Raw genomic sequence first — 21,326 nt, 5'->3', positions numbered from 1 at the left:
AAAAGAATAATTAGTTTGTACAGTGGTCCCTCGTTTATCGCTGGAGTTGCGTTCAAAAATAACCCGCGATAGGTGAAATCCATAAAGTAGTCAGCTTTATTTTTAAAACCATTCAGCATTAATGAATCAATGGTGCAGTAGTGGAGGAAGCAAGAAGAATGAGTTGGGTAAAGTTTGACTTATGTGACTGTTTTGTTTCGCTTAATGTGCCTTATAATCCGGAAAATACGGTAACTTCTACTTTCCTTTAGCGTGTCCAGAAGTCCGACTTTTTATGCGATGTTTGGCATCGTCATCTGCCTTTGACGGTGCAAAACGTTTTGTCGACATTGTTGTTTGTTGGGGAGAAAACTTACAAACATACAGCACAGAGCCACACTGCTAGCGATCGAAGATGTATGTAAATTTGACAAGCTGAACGCATTCTGTACTGGACTGGAGACAGCACGAGATTGATTGACAATGGTCTACAGCCAATCAGGGCGCAGAAAACCACAAGTAATCTGATGAAATTAAATTCATTTTTCTAATCACTGCCAGGCTGAGCGGCTCTGATTACCGTTGAGCAGACACTTGGATAGTGATAACATTTCTTTCTCCATGTTGATTTAACTGTTCTTACATTGTTTGACATAATATATTCACCTTAGCTTATGCAAATAATACACATAAAACATGAGTCTGTTCAAAGAATGGTGTTTTATTTTATTCACAGTTTTAGTGTGATTTATGTTTCTTTTTATTTTAACATGAATGAGGACAGTATTGCAATATTTGCTTAAGAACCGGGGATTACATGAAAACAGTACAAAGACAAGTTATCAAATGTTAAGAAATTTTATTTGTGGACCTCAAGTCTACATCAGCTTCAGTCCATCAAGTCAAAGGAAATTAGAAACACAGTTGTCTTATACAAAATATTTATCAGGCAAATTTACCTTTAGAGCCATCATGAGTGGTTACATTGCATAGTAAAAAATAAATCTGGGAGCAATAATAAGAATCATAATACTGGTAAATAACAAAATGTGTATAAGGCTAAAGGAAGGAGTATTATACATTTTGATCAACGCTGAAAGTACACTTTTTCTCAATATAACACTTTATTTTTAGCAACCGAGCTACACTTTCCTGCTGTTATTTGTTCTCCATCCAGCCTATTCTTATGTGCTTTCCTGTTATTAAAAGTAATAGCATTATTATTATATTTGATCTATATATTAACTAAATATGTAGTCCATCTATCGTGTAAGGAGCTTGAGAAAAAAAGCATCTGGACTTCTTTAAGTTGCTTGAAGACGTTTCACCTCTCATCCGAGAAGCTTCTTCAGTTCTAAGGTCATATACCTTTGACCTTAGAACTGAAGAAGCTTCTCACAACTTAAAGAAGTTGAGACGCTTTTCTTTCCAAGGTCTTTAGAATATGATGACCTAGATGACTGAGAGCCTTCACAGACAGTACATTTATCCTTTTTCTTAACCACTTATCAAATCGAAGGTGACAAGGGGCTGAACCCAGTATTAATCTTATTTGTGTTACTAAATGGACTGCTCAAAAACATGAATTGACTACTATGAAAACGCGTCAGATGTCAATGGGAAAAAATCATAATGGATATTTAATACTGATATGGACTGGAGTAATGAGATAGGAATGAAAGGCTGCCTCATTGTTTGAGGAAATGAAAATTATCTTAAGGGGCTTAATTCAAAGACACCTCAAAAATTAAAGTGAAAAAAAGATGCTACAGATTGGTCCATTTTGCCAAGGGCACCAGGGCACCAGTGTGGACCTGCCAATTCTGGTATTCGATGGCAACTGCCAATCAGGCACCACGGTGAGCATAGGGCCCAAGAGGACTTCAGGCTACCCTGATGAAGTCTGTTTGTGATGGTTTGTTTAGAGACATTTACACCAGTGTCCTGCTGAAGATCATTTTGTAGCTCTGGCAGTGCTCATCCTGTTCCTCCTTGCGCAAAGGAGCAGATACCAGTCCTGCTGATGGTTTAAGGACTTCCTACAGCCTTGTCCAGCTCTCCCAGAGTAACTGCCTGTCTCCTGGAATCTCAAACCTTATGACAATGGCAAGTATTGATGTGCCATCCTGGAGGAGTCGGACTACCTATGTAACCTCTGTAGGGTCCAGGAATCATCTGCTAAGTGTAGTGACACTGACCCTTACCAAATCCCAAAATAGTGAAAAAAAATGAGATAAAAGGAGGGAAAAAAGTCATTCCTGTTTTGGGGGTTGTCTCATCATCGCCCTCCTGGTGCACCTGTTGTTAATTTCATTAACACTGACTAATAACCCCCTCTGCTACTTGACTGACCGGGTTAATATCCCAGTGGCTTAACTGACTTGATTCTATACTCTGATTAAAAAGTATTTCTTTAACTTTTTGAGCAATGCATTCTTAACTTGTAAAAGTTGTTCCACTCTACCATCACACGTGACTGGGGAGAATTTACTTCTTTCCATGGATGTCAACATTTTGTCAGCATCATCATTTACCTCATCATTCTCTAGGATATTTCTCCCTTATGCATTTTTGTTTAAGCTTCAGAAGAGAGACAGTGCAATACAGTAGACCTGTCTGAGAGGTATCAACCTACACTCTCAGTTATCACGGTGCCATAAAGGAAATCCACTGCTCTCATCTGCATCAACACACTTTACAAATATTTTGGACAAAACCCTGTTACTTTACAGTTTCTATCGTGTGTGGACCCTCATGTGTCTCTTCAGGGTTCCCTGTCGTGAAAATGTTACGCCGCAGACATTACAGCCAAATGGTTTCTCCCCTGTGTGAACTGTCATGTGTGCTTTAAGGTGTGTCTTTCGCTTAAATTGTTTTCCGCAGTCATCACAACTAAACGGCTTTTCTCCCGTGTGGAGTCTAAGGTGTCTCTGCAGACATCCCTTTTGGCTAAATCTTTTACCACACTTATCACAACTAAATGGTTTCTCTCCTGTGTGGACTCTCATATGCGCTGTGAGATCACTATGTAGTCTAAACTTTTTATCACATCTACTGCAACCAAATGGTTTCTCTCCTGTGTGGACTGTCATATGCGCCTTCAGAATTCCCTGTTGGCTAAAACTTTTACCGCATTCATCACAGTGAAATGGTTTCTCTCCTGTGTGAATTGTCATGTGCGCCTTTAGAATTTTCTGATGACTGAATCTTTTACCACAGTCGTCACAGGTAAATGGTTTCTCCCCAGTGTGAGCTGCCATGTGTATTTTCAGAGTGCATTGGTGTCTAAATCTTTTGCCACAATTATCACAACCAAAAGGTTTCTCTCCCGTGTGAATTCTCATGTGGATCTTAAGATGTGTTTTCTGGTTAAAGCGCTGTCCACAAAAATCACAACAGAAGGGTTTCTCTCCCGTGTGAATTCGCATGTGAGTGTTTAGATGTGTTTTTTGGTTAAACCTTTGTCCACAAACGTCACAGCCAAATGGTTTCTCTCCGGTGCATACTGCCACTGATGAATCATCATTTTGTGATACTGTAAAGCATTTCTTTTTAGCCAAACCAGAGGAAGACATTCTTCCCCTCTCTCCCTGATGTGACTGTTTGCAAAGAAAAGTTTTATTACATTCAGATACTTTAGAACTGTCTTGTCCTTTGTCACTATTTACACCTAATTCAGGTGTCCTGGTTTCCTTCCAGTCACTGTCACTGTCTTCAGTGTAAGGTCCAGAGTCTGATAAAGGCTCCTGCCAATAATAGTCATCATCATCATCCTTAATACTGACTTCAGTCTCCGATAAGCTGGAAGCCTTTTCATCACCATTTGGATGTACATAAATATCTTGATCTGGACTTCTAGCTGATTCCGGTCCTCCACAGTCATCACCATCAGTTTCCATTTTTATTCCTTTAGCTGGGGGGGCATTTAAAGCCTCTGCTTCTCTGTTGCATTTAGTTTTTCTTTGAGAAGTTTGTGAATACTCGGATTTCTCGTCACTGTCTTCATGTTTCACACTGACAGTATGGCCTGGAAACCTGGAGATATCCACCACCTGCACCCCATTTAGCTGCTCTCCCACCTGTCTGGTCCAGAGCTCCTCCTGCTCCTCTTTTATTTGGATTACCTCTGGGTCTTGCGGATCTGAGGTGGGGCTCCATTCAGGGGGAACCTCTTTAATTGCCAACAGTTGTGAGATATCTGCATGGAAAAATAACACAGACATGAGCATTATGAACAAAAAACTACAACTGCAAAGAGAGAGATGCCAAACTGTGTTTCATTGTTCTGGTAACAGTGACAATAAAGATCTATCTATCTATACTAGTGGTAAGTAAAGTAAAATTGGTAAAAATGGTAGTGATAACGAAGTAAATGGAATGAAATTAATAACTAAAAAAAGTAGTTATAGTTATACAGTTAATAACCAAGTCACACAGGAAGCTCATGTGTGACTGTGACGGTACATGACTGATATCTGATTTGACACTACTACCAGAACCACAAAAGAATGTGGCTGTTTTCTAATTTTACAATCTATCTGGAAAAGAATAAGAAAAAATTGTTATTATAGCTATACAGAAGAAGAATTGCTTACTTAGTGCTAGGCAATTCCACGCATGCTATGACACTTCTGATTTCACTACACAAGCAAACAGAAAAAAGAGAGTTTAACTGGTTTATCAGTAATAAAAAGAATAACTGCCCACTTGAAGCACTGAGAAGCACACTGAGAGGTGATCTGTATCAACCTCATACATTGGTCAAATCATATGATGCAGAAAAAAATGCAATTATCCATTAATAACTTTTTCAGCATGGCAAAAATCCCACAAAGGCTGGTGAGGTGCAGACATTTTTAGCACTAATAATTGCAGATTCAAATGAGCTACATCCAAGAATAGTAAAGGGGGTGGAGAATGAAAAAAAGAGAGCAGAGACTCTCAGCAGTTAACAATCTATTAAAGATCATTAGGATCCCACATGAGGAATTGGAAAGTGTGGCTAGGAAGAAGAATGTCTGCAATGCCCTGGTGGATGGATGAATGCCCTGCAGTGTGTGAGCTGCTGATGTTTTATAGACTTTGCCTTGTTTTCAGGTGATTACCAATGTCTGTTTTGGTGTGGATTAATTTCTATATAAAGGCCCATGCAAGAAGAAATAATTTGAATTATAATACTAGTACTACAATATACTGTGAAACCACCAGGGTCCTAAAAGTGCAGTGGCACAACTTTTGGGTCACACCACCTAAAATTGAAAAAACAAACAAAAAAAAAAAACAGTCAGCAGAAAACAGGAAATAAAATCTGGATTTTGTTCTAAGTGTTCACTCTTGAGTAATCCATCCACTCCAGCCTTCTCTCTCTCTGCCAGTTTTTTGTCTCTACAGCACTTCCAATATATTTCTGCTTTAACCTTTTGTTATGTTTTGTTTTGGGTTTTTTTAGAAGAACATGGTTTTGGTTAAAGACGTCTTTTGCAAATAAAAACAACAACAGCCTCTTATTTGTTCAGAAGTATATTTATGCTGCACACAAATATTTAAGATATGAAGCCACCTTTAGTAGAGCCTTTATGGACGCTTAGAAGCAGACTGAATTTAGTCCGAGATTAAAGAGCTGCAGTTAGTCTAAAAACATTCTTGCCTACAATATAAACACCAGGCCTGAATTATTTCTAGAAATATTGATCAATTATAAAATGTGAAGACTAACAAAACATATTTACAGATTCAAAGTCCCCACACACCTGACACATCAGTGATACTAAGTTCTGATGTCTGCACCTTTGCTCCACAGAAAATGTCCTGTTGGAGGTTAAACTATAAATGGAACATAAATAAGAGACTGCAGGTTTTTGATGTAAACATTCATAATCTATCGTGTCATACAGGGGCACACTTAAACAATTAAAGGCAGTATAATCTCAGTAGAACAAGTACATGAGTTCATACTTATGAAATTCTTATATTTGCATTACACGCCTTATAACATATTAAAGACACACTGACAGTTTGCAGTCAGGCATCCATTATGTTAGAGTCTCTTTGAGCTTTTAATTAAGTAAAAACATATCCCAAACTTTGGCTTGCACTGAGGCTGAACTACAAAATAACCCTGTTGTGTACCCACTGTAAACCGTCCGGGTGCTGCTCTGTACAGTTGCCGTTCAGTTCCGTCTTTTACAGCGTTTAAAAAAAAGGAAAAATAAAGTGAAAAACTGTTTTTGGTATTTGTGAACATATTCCGCTTTACAGAAGCTTTTTATGTGACTCTTCTTCTTTACTAAGCCCTAACGTCCGCCTTTTCACCAGTAGAAACACTCCACATGAAATCTGTGATGATCCTTACCATCTGTCTGCTTTACATCCAGCTGCTGATGGACTCCCAGCGGTTTACTGTCCGGGTTGTCTTTAAAACGAACACTTTCAGTGCCGTGCTGCTGACAACATTCCTCTTCGTCCATAGTGCCCGCATTTGTTCTGTTCTTTAAAATAAACTGGAGGCTCATTTGAGATGAACCAGGCCTGCGCAGGACCGATCACCTCCGCTCACAGTTAAAGAAGCGCTGGCTTCATTTTCTGTCCTGCTTCTACATCCGCGGATGTATTATATAAGAGCGGGATGCAGATTCCAACAGGGAATCCACTCTCCTGAATCCTTTTGTTAAAAGATTTGTTGTCGTCGCCGCTGGTTTTTGAGCAGGCATCGGCACGGACACCTTTAGTCTCCGTCACCATAGTAACTACAGGCCTTGCAGCAGCAGCAGTAAACAGTTACACCACATAAACGTACATGTCAAAGGCAAATATTAAAATATAAATATGTTTTAAATATATCATATTACTAGAAAAATAAGTATTGTAAAATAATATTATATATTAAATAAATAATAAAGAAACAAAATAAATTCTAATATTATAAATACTGTAAAATAACAGTTAAATTCATTTTTTATTGTGTTTTTTAGTTGTATTCATTTTTAAGTAAAAAAGACCACAAATGTTAAATGTTTAGCTATGAACAAATTACATATTTACAATCATGTTGTTTGCAGCATTTGGTAATTTTTTCAGTTTTTATAGACACGTTCAAAATTTTAGCGGTAGTCACTCAATACAAAAATGTTATTCCTGGTAGAAGTTTGAATTAACAGGATTAAAAGGAAGTCGCTTGATTGCATTTGTGAACGTCTTCAGGAACGGACAGATCGTTTTATTTTTAGCAATGATACAGCTATTAAAGCTTCGGGGTTTTAATTAAGAGTTTTAAATAATATATTAAAATAGGCCCTATCCAATCTATTTATTTCCCATTTATTCTTTCCAATCTTGCCATTTATTTTTATTAGTTCTAATTAGTAGCCCAACTAATGAGAATTTACTTACTTTTAACTCAACAGCTGAAACAACTTGGACATCTGTGATCCAAACAGTTCTTACTCTTTCCATTCATGTCTATAGAGCAAAACTAGTTTCCATCCGTTACAGTAAAATCAGGCCGATGTGATATTTCTGTCACTAATTTTAATTTGTGTGATGTATCAGTCTCCATTATTTCCATAAACATTATCCACTGATTAACACTGATCAAAATGTGACTTCTTTTTTATTAATCCGACTAATCAGTTCTTTTCTCCATATATGTTTTATTGGAAGCCACAACCTCCCCTGTTGTTCAGACAGATGTCGCCCTCTGCTGGCCTGCTAAAAGAAAAGCATGTGTCTTGTACATTTTCTGAAAGTACTACTCATACCAATTCAAATGTATCCTACCATGAATAAGAGGGGTGTGGCTGTCCTCTGACGTTTCCTGTTTTTGAATTAATTTATCATCCAAAAACAGAGAAAGAAAAACAGTGTATATGCTGTTCTTTACATAAAATATCTCATTTGAAAATCTGAGAAACTCTTACTTCACTGTTTGCCTCTGTAAAGGTAACGGCCCTTATTTCTCCATTCACCATGTACACACACAGTGGCTGGAAACAACACCTTTTCTGTCACTTCCTTTTATTTCTGGTTTTATTTACCAAAAGATTTCACAACAGTACAAAAAAGACACATCTATATTTATGATATTTATCCTCATTGTTTTCAGAAAGGCATCTTCTGATATACAGCACATTGGTAGCTACAGATTGGTGGACTAAGAGGACGTCTATTTAACTTAGGAATTGTTCAAAATCATTATTTTACTGGGTAGGCCTTGCAAATTCCATGCATCTATTTTTTTCTCCCTTTACCCATGTCAGGGTTAGAGCTGGGCGATATATCGAGTTTTTAAAAAATATCGATATATTTTTATACGAGATATAAGATGTGACAATATCCTTTATATCGATATAGTCTATGTTACTTTATAACTATACTTGTGGAGCCGCAAGTTTGCCTCTCTTTCGTCCACTTTTGTCTTTATGCAACATTACTCGGCCTCGCCCCTCCTTCACTGAACACAAATCCCCCTCCTCCCCCATCGCTTCACCTGCAGGAAGCGACAAGATGTACACGGCAAATCTCCGTTAACGAGTTACTGCGCATCGCCCCGTGCGTGGGGCTGGACGCCGTCAACGTGTTAGCTAGCTAACCACGCTAACGAGCTAACCACGCTAACGAGCTAACCACGCTAACGCCATGCAGCCCAGAGGCGCTGCACAGCCTAAAATCCTTTCATTTTCTCAAAAGTTGACAGCGCGCCTTATGTATGAATTCTGGTTGTGCTTGATGGCCGCGAACCGATTTTATGTGGTACACAGCGCTCAGCAATCTGTCAAAAATGTTTTAGTACGACTTTGGTAAGCTACGGTGCTGCACCGCTTGATGGATTGTCAGAGCATTACGGCTACCGAGGAGCCTCGCGGAGTGATACGTACTGTGCTTCAACGTAATATTACCCTACTGTGTATAAGGACCATAAATGGCACCTGTTAAGAGACGTGGTTACGAAGAGGATTTCAAACTCCAGGCTGTGAGTCACACAGTAGAAGTTGGGAACAGAGCAGCTGTGAAATCTGTCTTTGTTACTATGCTCTGCGTCTTTTAGTTTACATTTTGAATGCACAATTGTGAGCTTTTTGTTATGCGCAAAAACAACATTGTTTTCTTTTATTTATGCAACATTATTATTTAATAAATGCTCATAATTTATTTTTGAGTAAATTTTATGTACATCTATGCTCTATGTTAATAAAAGTGCCTGTGTGACATCTGGGACACAGCTTTGACTAAGAACTCTCTTTTTGTTCTTACTTTATGGCTTAAAAAATATCGAGATATATATCTTATATCGCCGTCCAGGTAAAAAATATCGAGATATGAATTTTGGGTCATATCGCCCAGCCCTAGTCAGGGTCATGGGGGTAGCAGCCTTAGCAGTGATGCTCAGACCTCCTCCAGTTCATCTGGGGGACACCGAGGTGTTCCCAAGCCAGCTGAGAGTCCCTCAGCTGGCGTCCTCCGGTGGGATGTGCCTGAAGCGCTCACCTAGGAGGCATCCCAGTCAGATGGTGAACCACCTCAACTGGCTCCTCGCAGAAATTAGTTCCTTTTCTGGATAATTTTTTTTATCATTGTACTTATGTTCATTGAAAATGAATACTGCCATTCATGAGAAAAGAAGATAAATTGCTTTCATTTACATATCTTAATGTCTCCTCAGCAAAGATTTCCTCCACACAGTGAAATTAAATTTCCAAATTAATTTCAGTCAGATGTTATTTTTAATCAGTTGCATTCCACTCAAGCTTCAAATACAATGAAGCTGATAAAAGCAAGGTATGTGCTTGACTTGACAATTAAATATTGTACCTGAGCACATTTGACCACCACAGCCCAACTTGGTTGACAAACCCAACCAACCCAAGGAGGGGCATACTCACTGAGAGCACATCCTGAGCACTCTGAAGTACGTTTCAGTGTAAAAACAGACACACAAAGACTTGTTTTTTCTTTCTTAATTCCTTATTTATTGCACGCAGGCAAGTAAAAAACCTAAAACATGTATATATAAAATAAATCAATGTAAGACAATTAATTGCTGCATTCAGTGTTTCTTCATATTTCAACAAATTCAACTCAGAAGTATTTTCATCCAAGTATTAAAAACAATACTTAGAATTACATTTATGTTAAGTTGTCCAGTGTTGAGCCTCTGAAAATAGGGCACCAAGTATAAAATGGTGATGATTCCTAAACGTTTTTTTGTAAAACCTCTTGAATTAAAGGTGAAAGTCAACCTCCAATCGCATATCGATTGATTTAAAATCCACTGTGCTGGTGTACAAAGACATCTTCTACTATCCAAATATTTATGGACACAGCTGTACATGACTCCGGAAGGTACAAAGGGCTTTCATTTACTTTTGTAAAGCAAATCTCTGAAATATACATGTACTTTCTCCAGAAAGCAACATTAACAGAAGCTTGATTCAAATTTACTGCCAAAACACTTTTTAAACAACACTCCATTAACTGCAGTTCCTGCAAAGCAACTTCTTAAAAGCTGACTTGACAATTCAATACATTTGTAGGACTCATCAAAATCAGATTGAAGGCATTTAAAAAAATTTAAATATTTAAAAACTCTGTGTGGTCCTTACCAAGGCACTTGGGTAATGTATCTTTCACAATGAACCCTGAAATAATGCAGCTTCTATCACTTGTGAAGCGTCATGTGAGCCTTAAATCGTGTCTTTCGATTGAAGGTTTTTCCACAAACATCACAGCCAAATGGTCTCTCTCCTGTGTGGATCGTAACGTGACTCTTCAGATACTCCTGCCGGTAGAACCGTTTTCCACAAAAATCGCACCCGAACGGTTTTTCTCCGGTGTGACGTCTGGTGTGCTCATCAAAATGCTTCTTCTGGCTGAAGCTGCTGGCACAGAAGTTACACTGATAAGGTTTCTCTCCAGTGTGGATTCTGATGTGTGCCTTGAGATGAGTCTGTTGGCTAAATTGCTTTCCACAAAACTTACACCCGAACGGTTTTTCCCCCGTGTGAGTTCTCATGTGCGTCCTCAGAACACCCTGCTGTCTATACTTTTTACCGCAGACGTCGCAGCTGAATGGTTTCTCCCCCGTGTGCACTCTCAGGTGACTCCGCAAGTTCCCCTGCTGTGCAAACTTCTCACCACAGACGTCACAACCAAAGGGTCTTTCTCCCGTGTGGGTCCTCATGTGTGTTTTAACGTGCATTTTGCGACTGAACTTTTTACCACAAATATCACAGCTGAACGGCTTCTTTTGTGGGTAGAGTCTTATGTAAGGCTGCTGCGTAAACCTTTCAGTGTTAACACTGTCAGGAAAGTGAGGCACAGGCGTCTCCTTCTGATCTCCATCGCTGGTTTTTGTTTCAGGTGCAGGAGAAGATAAAGGTTCCTGCCAATCATCATCATCACTGATGTCAGTTTCAGAAGAATCAGAAGCGTTTCCATTTGCTTTCAGCTCTGCACAACTCTTTAGATTTGGGTTTCCAGCTGGTTCTGCTCCTGGATAGTCCTCTCCATCAGTTTCTGCTTTTATCCGATTAGTCTCTCTGTTGTAGTCATGTTGGTTCTGGCGGAGGTCTGAAGTCTGAGTTTTCTCATCATCATTTTCAGTCTTCACAGTGGCAACAGCGAATGAGAACCTGGTGTTATCAGCTTCCTCCGACCTGTTAAGCTGCTCTCCCCCCAGACTGGTCAGGAGTTCTTCCTGTTCCTCCTTTATTTGGAGAATCTCCTGGTGCTGATGGTCCACACCGAAGCTCCAGTCAAAGGGAATTTCTTCTTTAATCACCAAAACCTTCTGGACATCAGGGGGCAATACTGAAACACACACAGACATGGACAGTTGTGTAATTAACTTTTTGCTCCTCAATTTAAAAAGACATTCTTTTTTTCTCTGCTACTCCTTTATTTCCCGAAGGGTCTCCACAGTGGAGTTTGCAGTTTACCTGGGTTTGGTAAAAGTACTAAGAGCACACTAGTTGGTGCTCTAAGGTTTGTCTCCTTCCAGCCTCAAGATGGGAATCATGACAGCCAAACCACTACATCATGAAGCCATGGGTGCATGAGACACACATGGTGGAAATTAAGCTATTAAGAAACATGCAGTTTTACAAATATTGGAATAAATATTAAAGGCAGTGGATGCTGCTTATAAACAAAAGTATAAATGTTTCAAAAATGTATTTCGGGAAAGTAAGAGAGAACATCATCATAAGCAAACTGATAACATAACATGACATAATCATGCTACACGATTCTCAACTAACCACAATTTAGTAACTCCTCGAGTTAAAAGTAACTTTTTGAAAAACTCTGTTATATTTAGAGCATCTTTTCAGTGGAATAAGTTGCCTTATGCAATTAGAGAATTGGCTTCTATTCATAATTTTAAAAATCACCTAAAAGCCTATTTAGGCATTTTTTAATTTATTTGTAAAAATTGTAAGAGGGTAATGTCACTTGGAATGGAAATTGTGTATTTTGTTTGAGTGTTGTTTTTTTTGTAATTTTTAATATTTACATGTTTACATTTTCAGAATTGTAAAACTTTATTGTGGAAGTAAGAGCCAAATTATGTGGACATTTTGCATCCAACTCATTGTGTAACATTTTATTTGGTGGTATTTGATGGTTTGGGCCCCAGGAAGACTAGCAACCACTGTTGTGGAAGCTAATGGGATTCCTTATAAATAAACAAATAAATGGTAAATGAAAATGGTAAATGGCCTGTATTTATATAGCGCTTTTACTAGTCCCTAAGGACCCCAAAGCGCTTTACATATCCAGTCATCCACCCATTCACACACACATTCACACACTGGTGATGGCAGCTACATTGTAGCCACAGCCACCCTGGGGCGCACTGACAGAGGCGAGGCTGCCGGACACTGGTGCCACCGGGCCCTCTGACCACCACCAGTAGGCAACGGGTGAAGTGTCTTGCCCAAGGACACAACGACCGAGACTGTCCAAGTCGGGGCTCGAACCGGCAACCTTCCGATTACAAGGCGAACTCCCAACTCTTGAGCCACGATCGCCCCATAAACAAACAAATAACAGTATTGCAGTTTTCCTATTAAGAAGTAATAATTAGGCTGGAAGCACGTGGTTAGCTGTCGTGGTATGACTTACATTTCTACAGCTCCACAAGTAAATATTTAGAGCTAATCCTTCCGTCAGCCAAGATGTTAAAATCAAATCAAAAACATTCTCAAACTTCAAACATAACACACAGCTACGTTTAGCTTTGGGCTAAAATATCACATCTGTAAAGGTAAATCATGGTTTGGGGTAAATTAATTATGTTTTGTTCTCAGATTTAAAACGTCCACATAAATAGACAGAATTTGGAGCTGCATGTAGAGATGTTGAAAAAAAGTCAGCTTATGGGATACAGGGTTTGTCTCTGCAGTGGGATGTGGTTTGTGTCTCAGCTGCAGAGGAGGGATGGAGCAGTGGGTTCAGGGGACAGAGCCAGGGAAGGCTGGCCTGCACAGCTGTTATCCATCACACTAAGAACGCCTGCCCAGTTCAGCATTATTTTTTTTTAAGTAATTAAAGCACAAACGCGACCAAACGCTGCCTTGAACTACACTTGTGTGCACCCTTTAAACAGTCCGGGTGCAACACCGAACCCTCCCACTGACTTCCGCTCTTTTAAATCCGTAAATGTCATTAATAACTATTAACAACAACTATCATTACCAAAGTCGCTTGATTGCATTTGTGAACGTCTTCAGGTTAAGACATAAAAGGAAGCTCCGTTCCTACGTGAACAGTTCATCGACCCCCTAAAACGAGCTACCGGCCGCTAAGCAGCCGTTTCCTGTCCGATAAACTCTCCACGTTAAATCGGATTATTCTCACCAGCAGTTTGGTTTACACCTTCTTTGTCCTGTTGAAGGACTGCGTGGAATTTCATTTTCTCAGAAAGAAGACTTTCGTGGTTCTGTTGTTGAAGATATTCCACTGTGTTCATGGTGCCCGCAGCGCATTTGATCCTTTTTCCAAAAGAAACTTGGAACGAGCGACGCATGCGCAGATTATCTCGCAGTTCAGTCCGTGCAGTCACGCCTCTGTTCGTTAATTAATCCATGCATGTGTGATAGCAGCTGGAAACGGACTCAAACCGGCCACTCGTTTATGATTTTCTAAAGTATTTATAGTGCGTGCTGTCTTTTTGACAGGCACTTGAAGTGATACCTTTCTTATCAACTTTTTTTATGTAAGAAAGCTTCATTTAAACCTTTTTCTGTGCAATATAACGGAGTGTACAAGACCTTTTAACACAAAAAACCTACAATAGATCTTATTCAGAGGTCTTCTCGGGTATATATTCTTTTGACTGCTTCTTTGGGATACCTGCCTCCATCCCACTCTTCTGTTACACAAACCCTCTGCATGTCCTCCTACACTACATCCATGAACCCTCTCTGAGTTCTTCCTTTTTTTCCCCTCCTGCCTGGCAGCTCTATCCTCATCCTCAAACATCTTACCTCTCTCACTCAACTCACTCATCTCCACATCTTATCCTTCCTCATCACTCAACAAAAATCCCAGCATCTTTCTCCTGTCTCCCAGCCATACGTCACATGAGGTCTCACTACCATCTTGTAAATCATCTGTATGAACTATTTCTGAGAGACAAATAACACCAGGATCCTTTTCTAAGTAGCTGACAGCTGTAACTGTGCAGGGGCGGGTCTAGCAAAGTTTTGCCAGGGGGCCAGGTAAGGCATTAACAGGGAAAGGAAGGCACAAAGACATACTTATCTTTCTTATTCTGTCTAGCTTTTATTAAATAATTATCTGAATCTTACAACCAAAGTTTTCATCTGATGTAAAATGTATAGAAATCATACATATACCAACCGAAATGCTGTTTCACCCCAAGCCCCCCATGGTGTATTTATAAGAATATAAAAATATATATCTCCAAGAGATATAAAATTACGAATTACAAATAAATAATAACTCGCCAAATTTCAGTAAAATTGGGAGATAAAACGGCACTACTACTAACCATCGGCAGAGTGGGGGGGGGGGGGGGGGGCTTACTGAGCTTAAGCCTGGGTTGTTTTTTTCAGACTCAACACAGGAAACCTCACCCCTGTCAAAGGATTGTCAGATTGGTTCTTTTGTAATTTGTTTCATAGTGAGATGCCTGAATGACAACTGTATAAAACAAAAAACTACACACAATATTCATAGTGCACAGTCGTAAATCCCCCTAATTTTGGTATGATCCAAGCTCAGGCACTAGGCGACTAAGCACAGCACTTACGCAAGAGTTGCTCCTGCAGTAATAACATTATTATAAAATTATAGAAAAATCTCCAGAAACTCTTAATTACAGCTATTTATGAGAAACGTTCTTAGAAGTTTTCATGTGCTGTTTTAGAAAAAACCTTGATACCAGAATAATCTTGCATGAAAGGAAGGTGCTATCTTTATATACATTGTCAATTTGAGCTTTTTTTTTAATTAGGAAGAACTTTGAAAAGCATTTTCTAGATTTCTCCTTCATTTTTCTGTAGTTCAAACAATGTCAAAGTCAGGTAGCTGTGTGTGCCACTTCGAAGCTTCAGTTTGCTTTTATTGAAGTAGTTAATTTCACATTTTGATTTATCCTGTGGATCATTATCCTGTTGTAGAAGCTGGTGCCTTTTCAGTTTTAGTGACTTGGGTGACTGCAGGACATTGGACCTAGAATTTGATGACATTATTGAAATTCATGCTGCTTTTCTCTGTGGAAATACTGAACAAAAGCCATGTTTTTTCCCGAACAAGTACAAGTGATTTCACCCACAATAGGTGGACAGCCTATTTTGTAGTTTTTTACTGCTCCTGTAAAGCTTGCCCTTTTACCTTTCCTTTTCTTTGTGTGTCTCCTTCTGATGATAGAAATGTCTCTGATTTCCTTTTTTTTTAATCATAATGCTCCACTGCAGCACTTATGAATAGAAATAAGATTGTGCACAGTATGTCTAGATTATTTTTTCCTTCTGTTTGCATTTGCTTGCCTTATCTTTTATGGTCTATTTGACCAGCTTTTAACTTTATTTGACTCCCAGATCTTCTATTTTTCGCTTTGGATGAAACAACCATTAAGTCAGAACATAGAGAGACTTTCCCCACTTTCACTGGGGTCTTCAGTTGCTGCTGGCCAGCAAAGTGGTGGATTACTCATTGTTAACTCTATCCTGCCACCTATTAATTTCCTTCTCTCTCCTCCTTAACTCAGCTCCCTTTAATCTTTGTGGGGACCAATAATTGGAAGTTTACTATATTTTTGGGGACCAACGGCCCTTATGGGGGGACAAAATCCCTGTCCCCACGAGTTTAAAAGCATTTTTGAGACTTGAAATGTGGTTTTAGTATCAAATATACAATTGGGTTAAATAGATGTCCCCACAAATATATGAAAACACGACTGTGTGTGTGTGTTTCTCTGCTGTGAGCAGGCTCGGGGAAGAGCCTCGTATCTCAATACACCACCCTGAGGTTACTGGGATGAAAAACGTTAGAGTCATGCATAAGTAATTAGAAAAATGAAAAATTACCTAGCCTCAGACTTTGATTAGCGCCTTGATTTAATCTGTGTGTGTGTGTGTGTGTGTGTGTGTGTGTGTGTGTGTGTGTGCGTGTGTGTGTGTGTGTACAGTACAGTACAGTCTTGTGCATCTGATACTTTGGTTGATCCATCTACTGTCCAATGAAGTCTGTGTGGGTGGCTGACAATGAGCCTTTCTCAATGACAAGTTGCAAAATACTCAAGAACTGGACTGGAAATCAGTGGCAACAGGTCCTAGTAAGAGTTTAAAGCCACGATTACATTTTTCTGTCATTTAAAAAAAAGGCAAAAAAAGAAGAGTTTTGGGATATCCTTCAAGAAACACGGAGAAGTATTCCCGAAGACTACTTAAAGAAATTGTAATTTCATAAAGAATTTCAGACTGTTTTGGCACAAACACCTCCCATCTTCCTAACAAATTGTAAAGAAATGAGGGGTAACTCATGACTTTTGCACTGTACTGTACACTTACCGTAGGTGGATGGTATGCTAAGCACTGGCACTGTTGTTTAAACAGTAGATAAACAGTACACAGCAAATCCAGCATGTCCAAATTAACACTGTCAGATTTGATTTCAACACTTTTAAAGTGTCTATATGGGTCCACACCAGAGAGTGTTAATTTAACTCTTTTTGGAGAGTTGGTACGTTAACTCTGATTTAGTGTTAAACACCAAATCTGTCTGGAGTTGATAATTTAACACTTGGTGTTAAGAGTTTATATATTAACTCTCAAAGAGTATTTTAGTTTAACTATGTAAGAGTTATCTTCTAATTAATTCTAAAAAGCGGGAATTTTACTGTTCTGAACTTCTAGAAATTTCTTTTGGAAATAAACATTTACTAAAAAGACGCAATGGTTTTTGAAAAATATTTATTCTGAACTGTGCACCACAATTTCAAAACATTTTCTAAAGATGTCACTTTCATTAGAATTTCGTTTATCAAAAGGTCTGACATAGGTGAGCTGGTAAATGCAAATAACAGCATTCTCATCACTTATTTCAATAAATACAAAATACAATATGCATGTCCTTCATTCGTCACTTTGTGGAACTTCAACGCACTTCTGCTCTCCCCCATATTCCATCTTCACAAGCATATCCTGTGTGGAGATTGAATAAAAATTAGTTGACACTAATTAATGGCACAAATCAATTGCAGCACAGTAAAAAAAAAAAAAAAAAAAATCCTTTTTGAGCGATTACTTGTGTAAAGTATTTTCCCAAAAGACAAGGACACAGGCAACAGGTAATACTGAACTAAATGTAAAACCTCAACCTTTTTCATTTTTACCTAAACCGTGTGCACAAAACTCTGGAGGGATCTAAGTGCTAACGTAGGACCCAGTCAGGACATCTGCCCACCCCCCACCCCCCCCCGCACGCGTACACACAAACACGCACGCTAACACTAACACACGCTAACACATCCTCCAACCAAACACACCCATATTTTGCTCCATTGCGGTTTATTTCACACGTCAAACATTTAGTAAACAATTAAGCAAATACAAGTAATCTGCAGGTAGTAAGAAAATAAACTACGAACTCTTTTACGCTACGTCCGCACCTACACGGGTATTTTTGAAAACGCAGCTGTTTCGTCCACGTAAACGGCGTTTTGAATCACCGAAAACTGAGATTTTTCAAAACTCCTTTTTTGCGTTTACGTGTGGACAAGGAATACAGAGTTCGTTGTGCAACGTTAAAGGTATTTTCCTTTTTTCACGTCAGCTGTATGCCATGTTATTGTTTACATGAGAGAAATTGCAGAATGGCAGATAGTCAGATTAACATTTTGTCTCTATCTTCAGGTTTTACAGGCTTACATATAAACACGCAGTTGGCGTCACAGTGTAATTATTTTACTGTAGTTTTTTTTTTTTTCTGTGTAATAATATTCAACATTGCTATCAATACATTTTTTTTTTAAAATGCCTCTCTGTGCAAAATGGGTTCAAAAACATAAATAACTGAGATACTGTTAGTCCACGATTTAGACAGGGGAAACAAATCATGGCAGGATCAGCCTGATGTTATTTGTATCCCGCTGTAACTTTACTGTATAAAGAGCTAACATCTCCAAAATGTCAGGAGTAGTTAGTCATTACAACAAGTGTTTGTGAACTAAAAATCAAGAATGTGGGATCCTGTTTGTCCGTGATTTGAAGAGCCCAGCTGTGCTCCTGACGAAGGGAAAACCAATCCTGCAGGGAGACCTACCTCGGCACTTGTGCAGGTGAAACCAAAGGGAAGATTTGCTTCAACATATTTTCTAGTCTTTGGTTTAGAATGAAGTTGGTTTGGAAACATATTCAGCGATGCTTCATCTCTTGCTTTGCGTTTGTGTGGGCGCCCCGTGCTAGCAGCGTCCAAGCGTTGTTTTTGGGGTTTTTTTCTCCCTTTTCATGCCGCGCCCCCCCTGCAATGGCTCTGTGCCCCCCCCCCCCCCCCAGGGGGCGGGCCCCACACTTTGGGAAGGTCTGACCTATGTCTCTTCTGTTTACCAGCTCTGTTCTACAGACATTACAACTTATTTTTAAAGCTCGCCTACCTGAGGACTGCTGTTTGTGGTGTTTCAGCATGAAAAAAACACAATGTGAGAATCTGTAGACAAACAGATAAAAAGATGGCACACCTTCCTCGTTTAATATCCCCTCTCACCATAACACATCATCTCTCTGTGAGTTTGTTGATTTCACTATTAATATTCACAGTTTTTACCCTGCTTACCATAATCTTTTTAATCAGCCCCTCCTCCTCTTAAAAGGCTGGCTGCACGTCATGTTTCTGGCTGACCTCCGAGTCCTGTTTGTTTTCATGAATATATGTGTGTGTGAGAGCGAGTGAGTCGCTGGTGACTGATCTAGTCTGGAAACAGATGGTGTTTGATATTGTTGCTGTATGAATTCTTTGATGTCACTCATATTGAAATTTGTGGAGTTGAAGCCAACATTTAAAGGTTGTTAAATGTCCACAGCTACAGCTGTGCTTTATTATATTTAACATCTACCCATTCACTTTGGCTTAATGAAAGAGGCTTGAAATTTAGCTAGAAATTGTCTCAACGAATTGGTTTGCAGTTTTTGACGTCTATCTGAAGACAACAGTCAAGTACCCATGTGAACAATGACAAATTTCACTTGTGGCCAATCTGAGTGGATCCACTCTGAGTGGAAGAGATAGTGAGCACTGTGAATATAGCCTATGTACTCTGCAGTATTACTGAAGGGGACATCAGGCTTTGGCTGTCTTAATTGTCACATCAAGCCATTATCTTCTGAATTCTAAGAATAAAATTCCCATTTGCGTTTCCTCTGACAGTCTTTCCTTGATGAGTTGGGAGTAACTTTGGAAATTATCCACTGGATTTGATTAACTCACCACTTGCTGCTAGGCCTTATTTTGTTATTGGGCACATTTTGGAGAATAACTTTGCACAGAGCTGTGAATTTTTGGTACGTTGACAATTCCTGTCAAACCACGGCTACATGTGTACAGCAGTACTCCATATATCCACATGACTATGACATAAAAGCAAAATCCTAAAAAAAAAAAATTGTTGCAAAAAATTTGTAACAAATCATTCATACAGTAATAGAGATCATTGTTGCAGAAATTCTTCTTATGCACAACTTACAGGTGTGCTTTAAATTTAACTTGCAGAGTTACCCTGCAGCGCCATTTATTGTTCAAATGTGTGAACTTCTTAAAACAAACTTTTTAAAGTCAATAAAGAAAACTTTGCAAACAAAAGAGATGTTTTTTCTGTTTAAATAATATTTAAAGTGACCGTGGATATAGAGTCTTTGTCTATATTACAGTAAAATATTAGCTGTTTGTCAAAAAGTAATAATTATGTAATATTTGTATATGAAGCAACTTGTCTGTAACTGAATCACTTTTCTGATTTTCTCTTTTTCAATACCTTGAAGTAACAAGATTAAAAGGTTAAAGTCAAATAATAAAGTCTGTAGCCTGCTGCATGTATTTACACAGATTTTGTTTTTCATTGTTAGACTAAATTATCAATGCTTTCTGGTCAGGTCCCTGTTTTTGTAAAAGTGCTGTTATTCACCCACTGTTAAAAAAACCCCAAACTTGATGCTTCTCTGCTTATCAACTACAGACCAATCTCAAAATGACCATTTATTGCCAAGATTTTACACAGTAAACTTCCCAGTGTAAAATCAACAGTGTTAAAGTGTATTTACTCTAATAGAGTCATTATAACAACAGCTGGAGCAAAACGCCCCCCGGTGTGGGTGAAGATTCGTGGAGTTACCTTCATCTGGACTCGACTATTTCAACAGTCTTTCTTCAGGTGTGAGTCTGTCACTGTTCACTCAAAAAGCACAGTTATTATCTGGAACATGGAAGCAAGACCACATATCTCCTGTACTGGCTGCCAATCAGCTTCAGAAATTATTTTGCTGATTCTTTTAAGGGCTGCACAGTTTAGCACCTTCTTACCTGTCTGACCTTTTCACGAGATCACCAAGGTCTGCAGATGCTGTGCATTAAAATACTGTGACTGCTGACTTTAACTAATTTAATGTATGTACATGTAAATCTTCGGTATTTTTGGTGTGTAAAGATTGTAAACAGTGGTGCGTAAAATGTACTTGATTGATATACATTAAAATGATACCACATTTGCCTTAATGATTAAATAAACCCATTTCAGCTCCTCAGGATTATTGCTTCCTGTTGACTGAGGGTGAAGGATCATTTGTTGAGTGTGTGAAACAAACTGCCTTTCACATCAGGACAACATTGGACAC

General features: G+C 38.8%; 1 protein-coding gene across 1 annotated transcript in view; it reads right to left on the bottom strand.

Annotated features, from left to right (window-relative positions):
- Window positions 1-1,387: 1,387 nt before the first annotated feature.
- LOC146512196 (uncharacterized) overlaps window positions 1,388-21,326 on the bottom strand; it is a 29,281-nt gene continuing 9,342 nt past the window's right edge. The window contains exons 3-6 of the mRNA XM_085170987.1: window positions 13,834-14,042; window positions 10,636-11,784; window positions 6,332-6,517; window positions 1,388-4,177 (exon numbers count right to left, since the gene is read on the bottom strand). Of these exons, the coding sequence (XP_085027113.1) occupies window positions 2,715-4,177; window positions 6,332-6,517; window positions 10,636-11,784; window positions 13,834-14,042 (3,007 nt within the window). The 3' untranslated portion in view covers window positions 1,388-2,714. The remainder of the gene's footprint in view (window positions 4,178-6,331; window positions 6,518-10,635; window positions 11,785-13,833; window positions 14,043-21,326) is intronic.

This window comes from Neolamprologus multifasciatus, chromosome 8 (assembly GCF_963576455.1).
Source record: "Neolamprologus multifasciatus chromosome 8, fNeoMul1.2, whole genome shotgun sequence".
NCBI classification, from domain to species: Eukaryota; Metazoa; Chordata; class Actinopteri; order Cichliformes; family Cichlidae; genus Neolamprologus; species Neolamprologus multifasciatus.
Note: the sequence above shows the minus strand (reverse complement) of the source record. Positions and strands in the feature narration are given on the sequence as shown.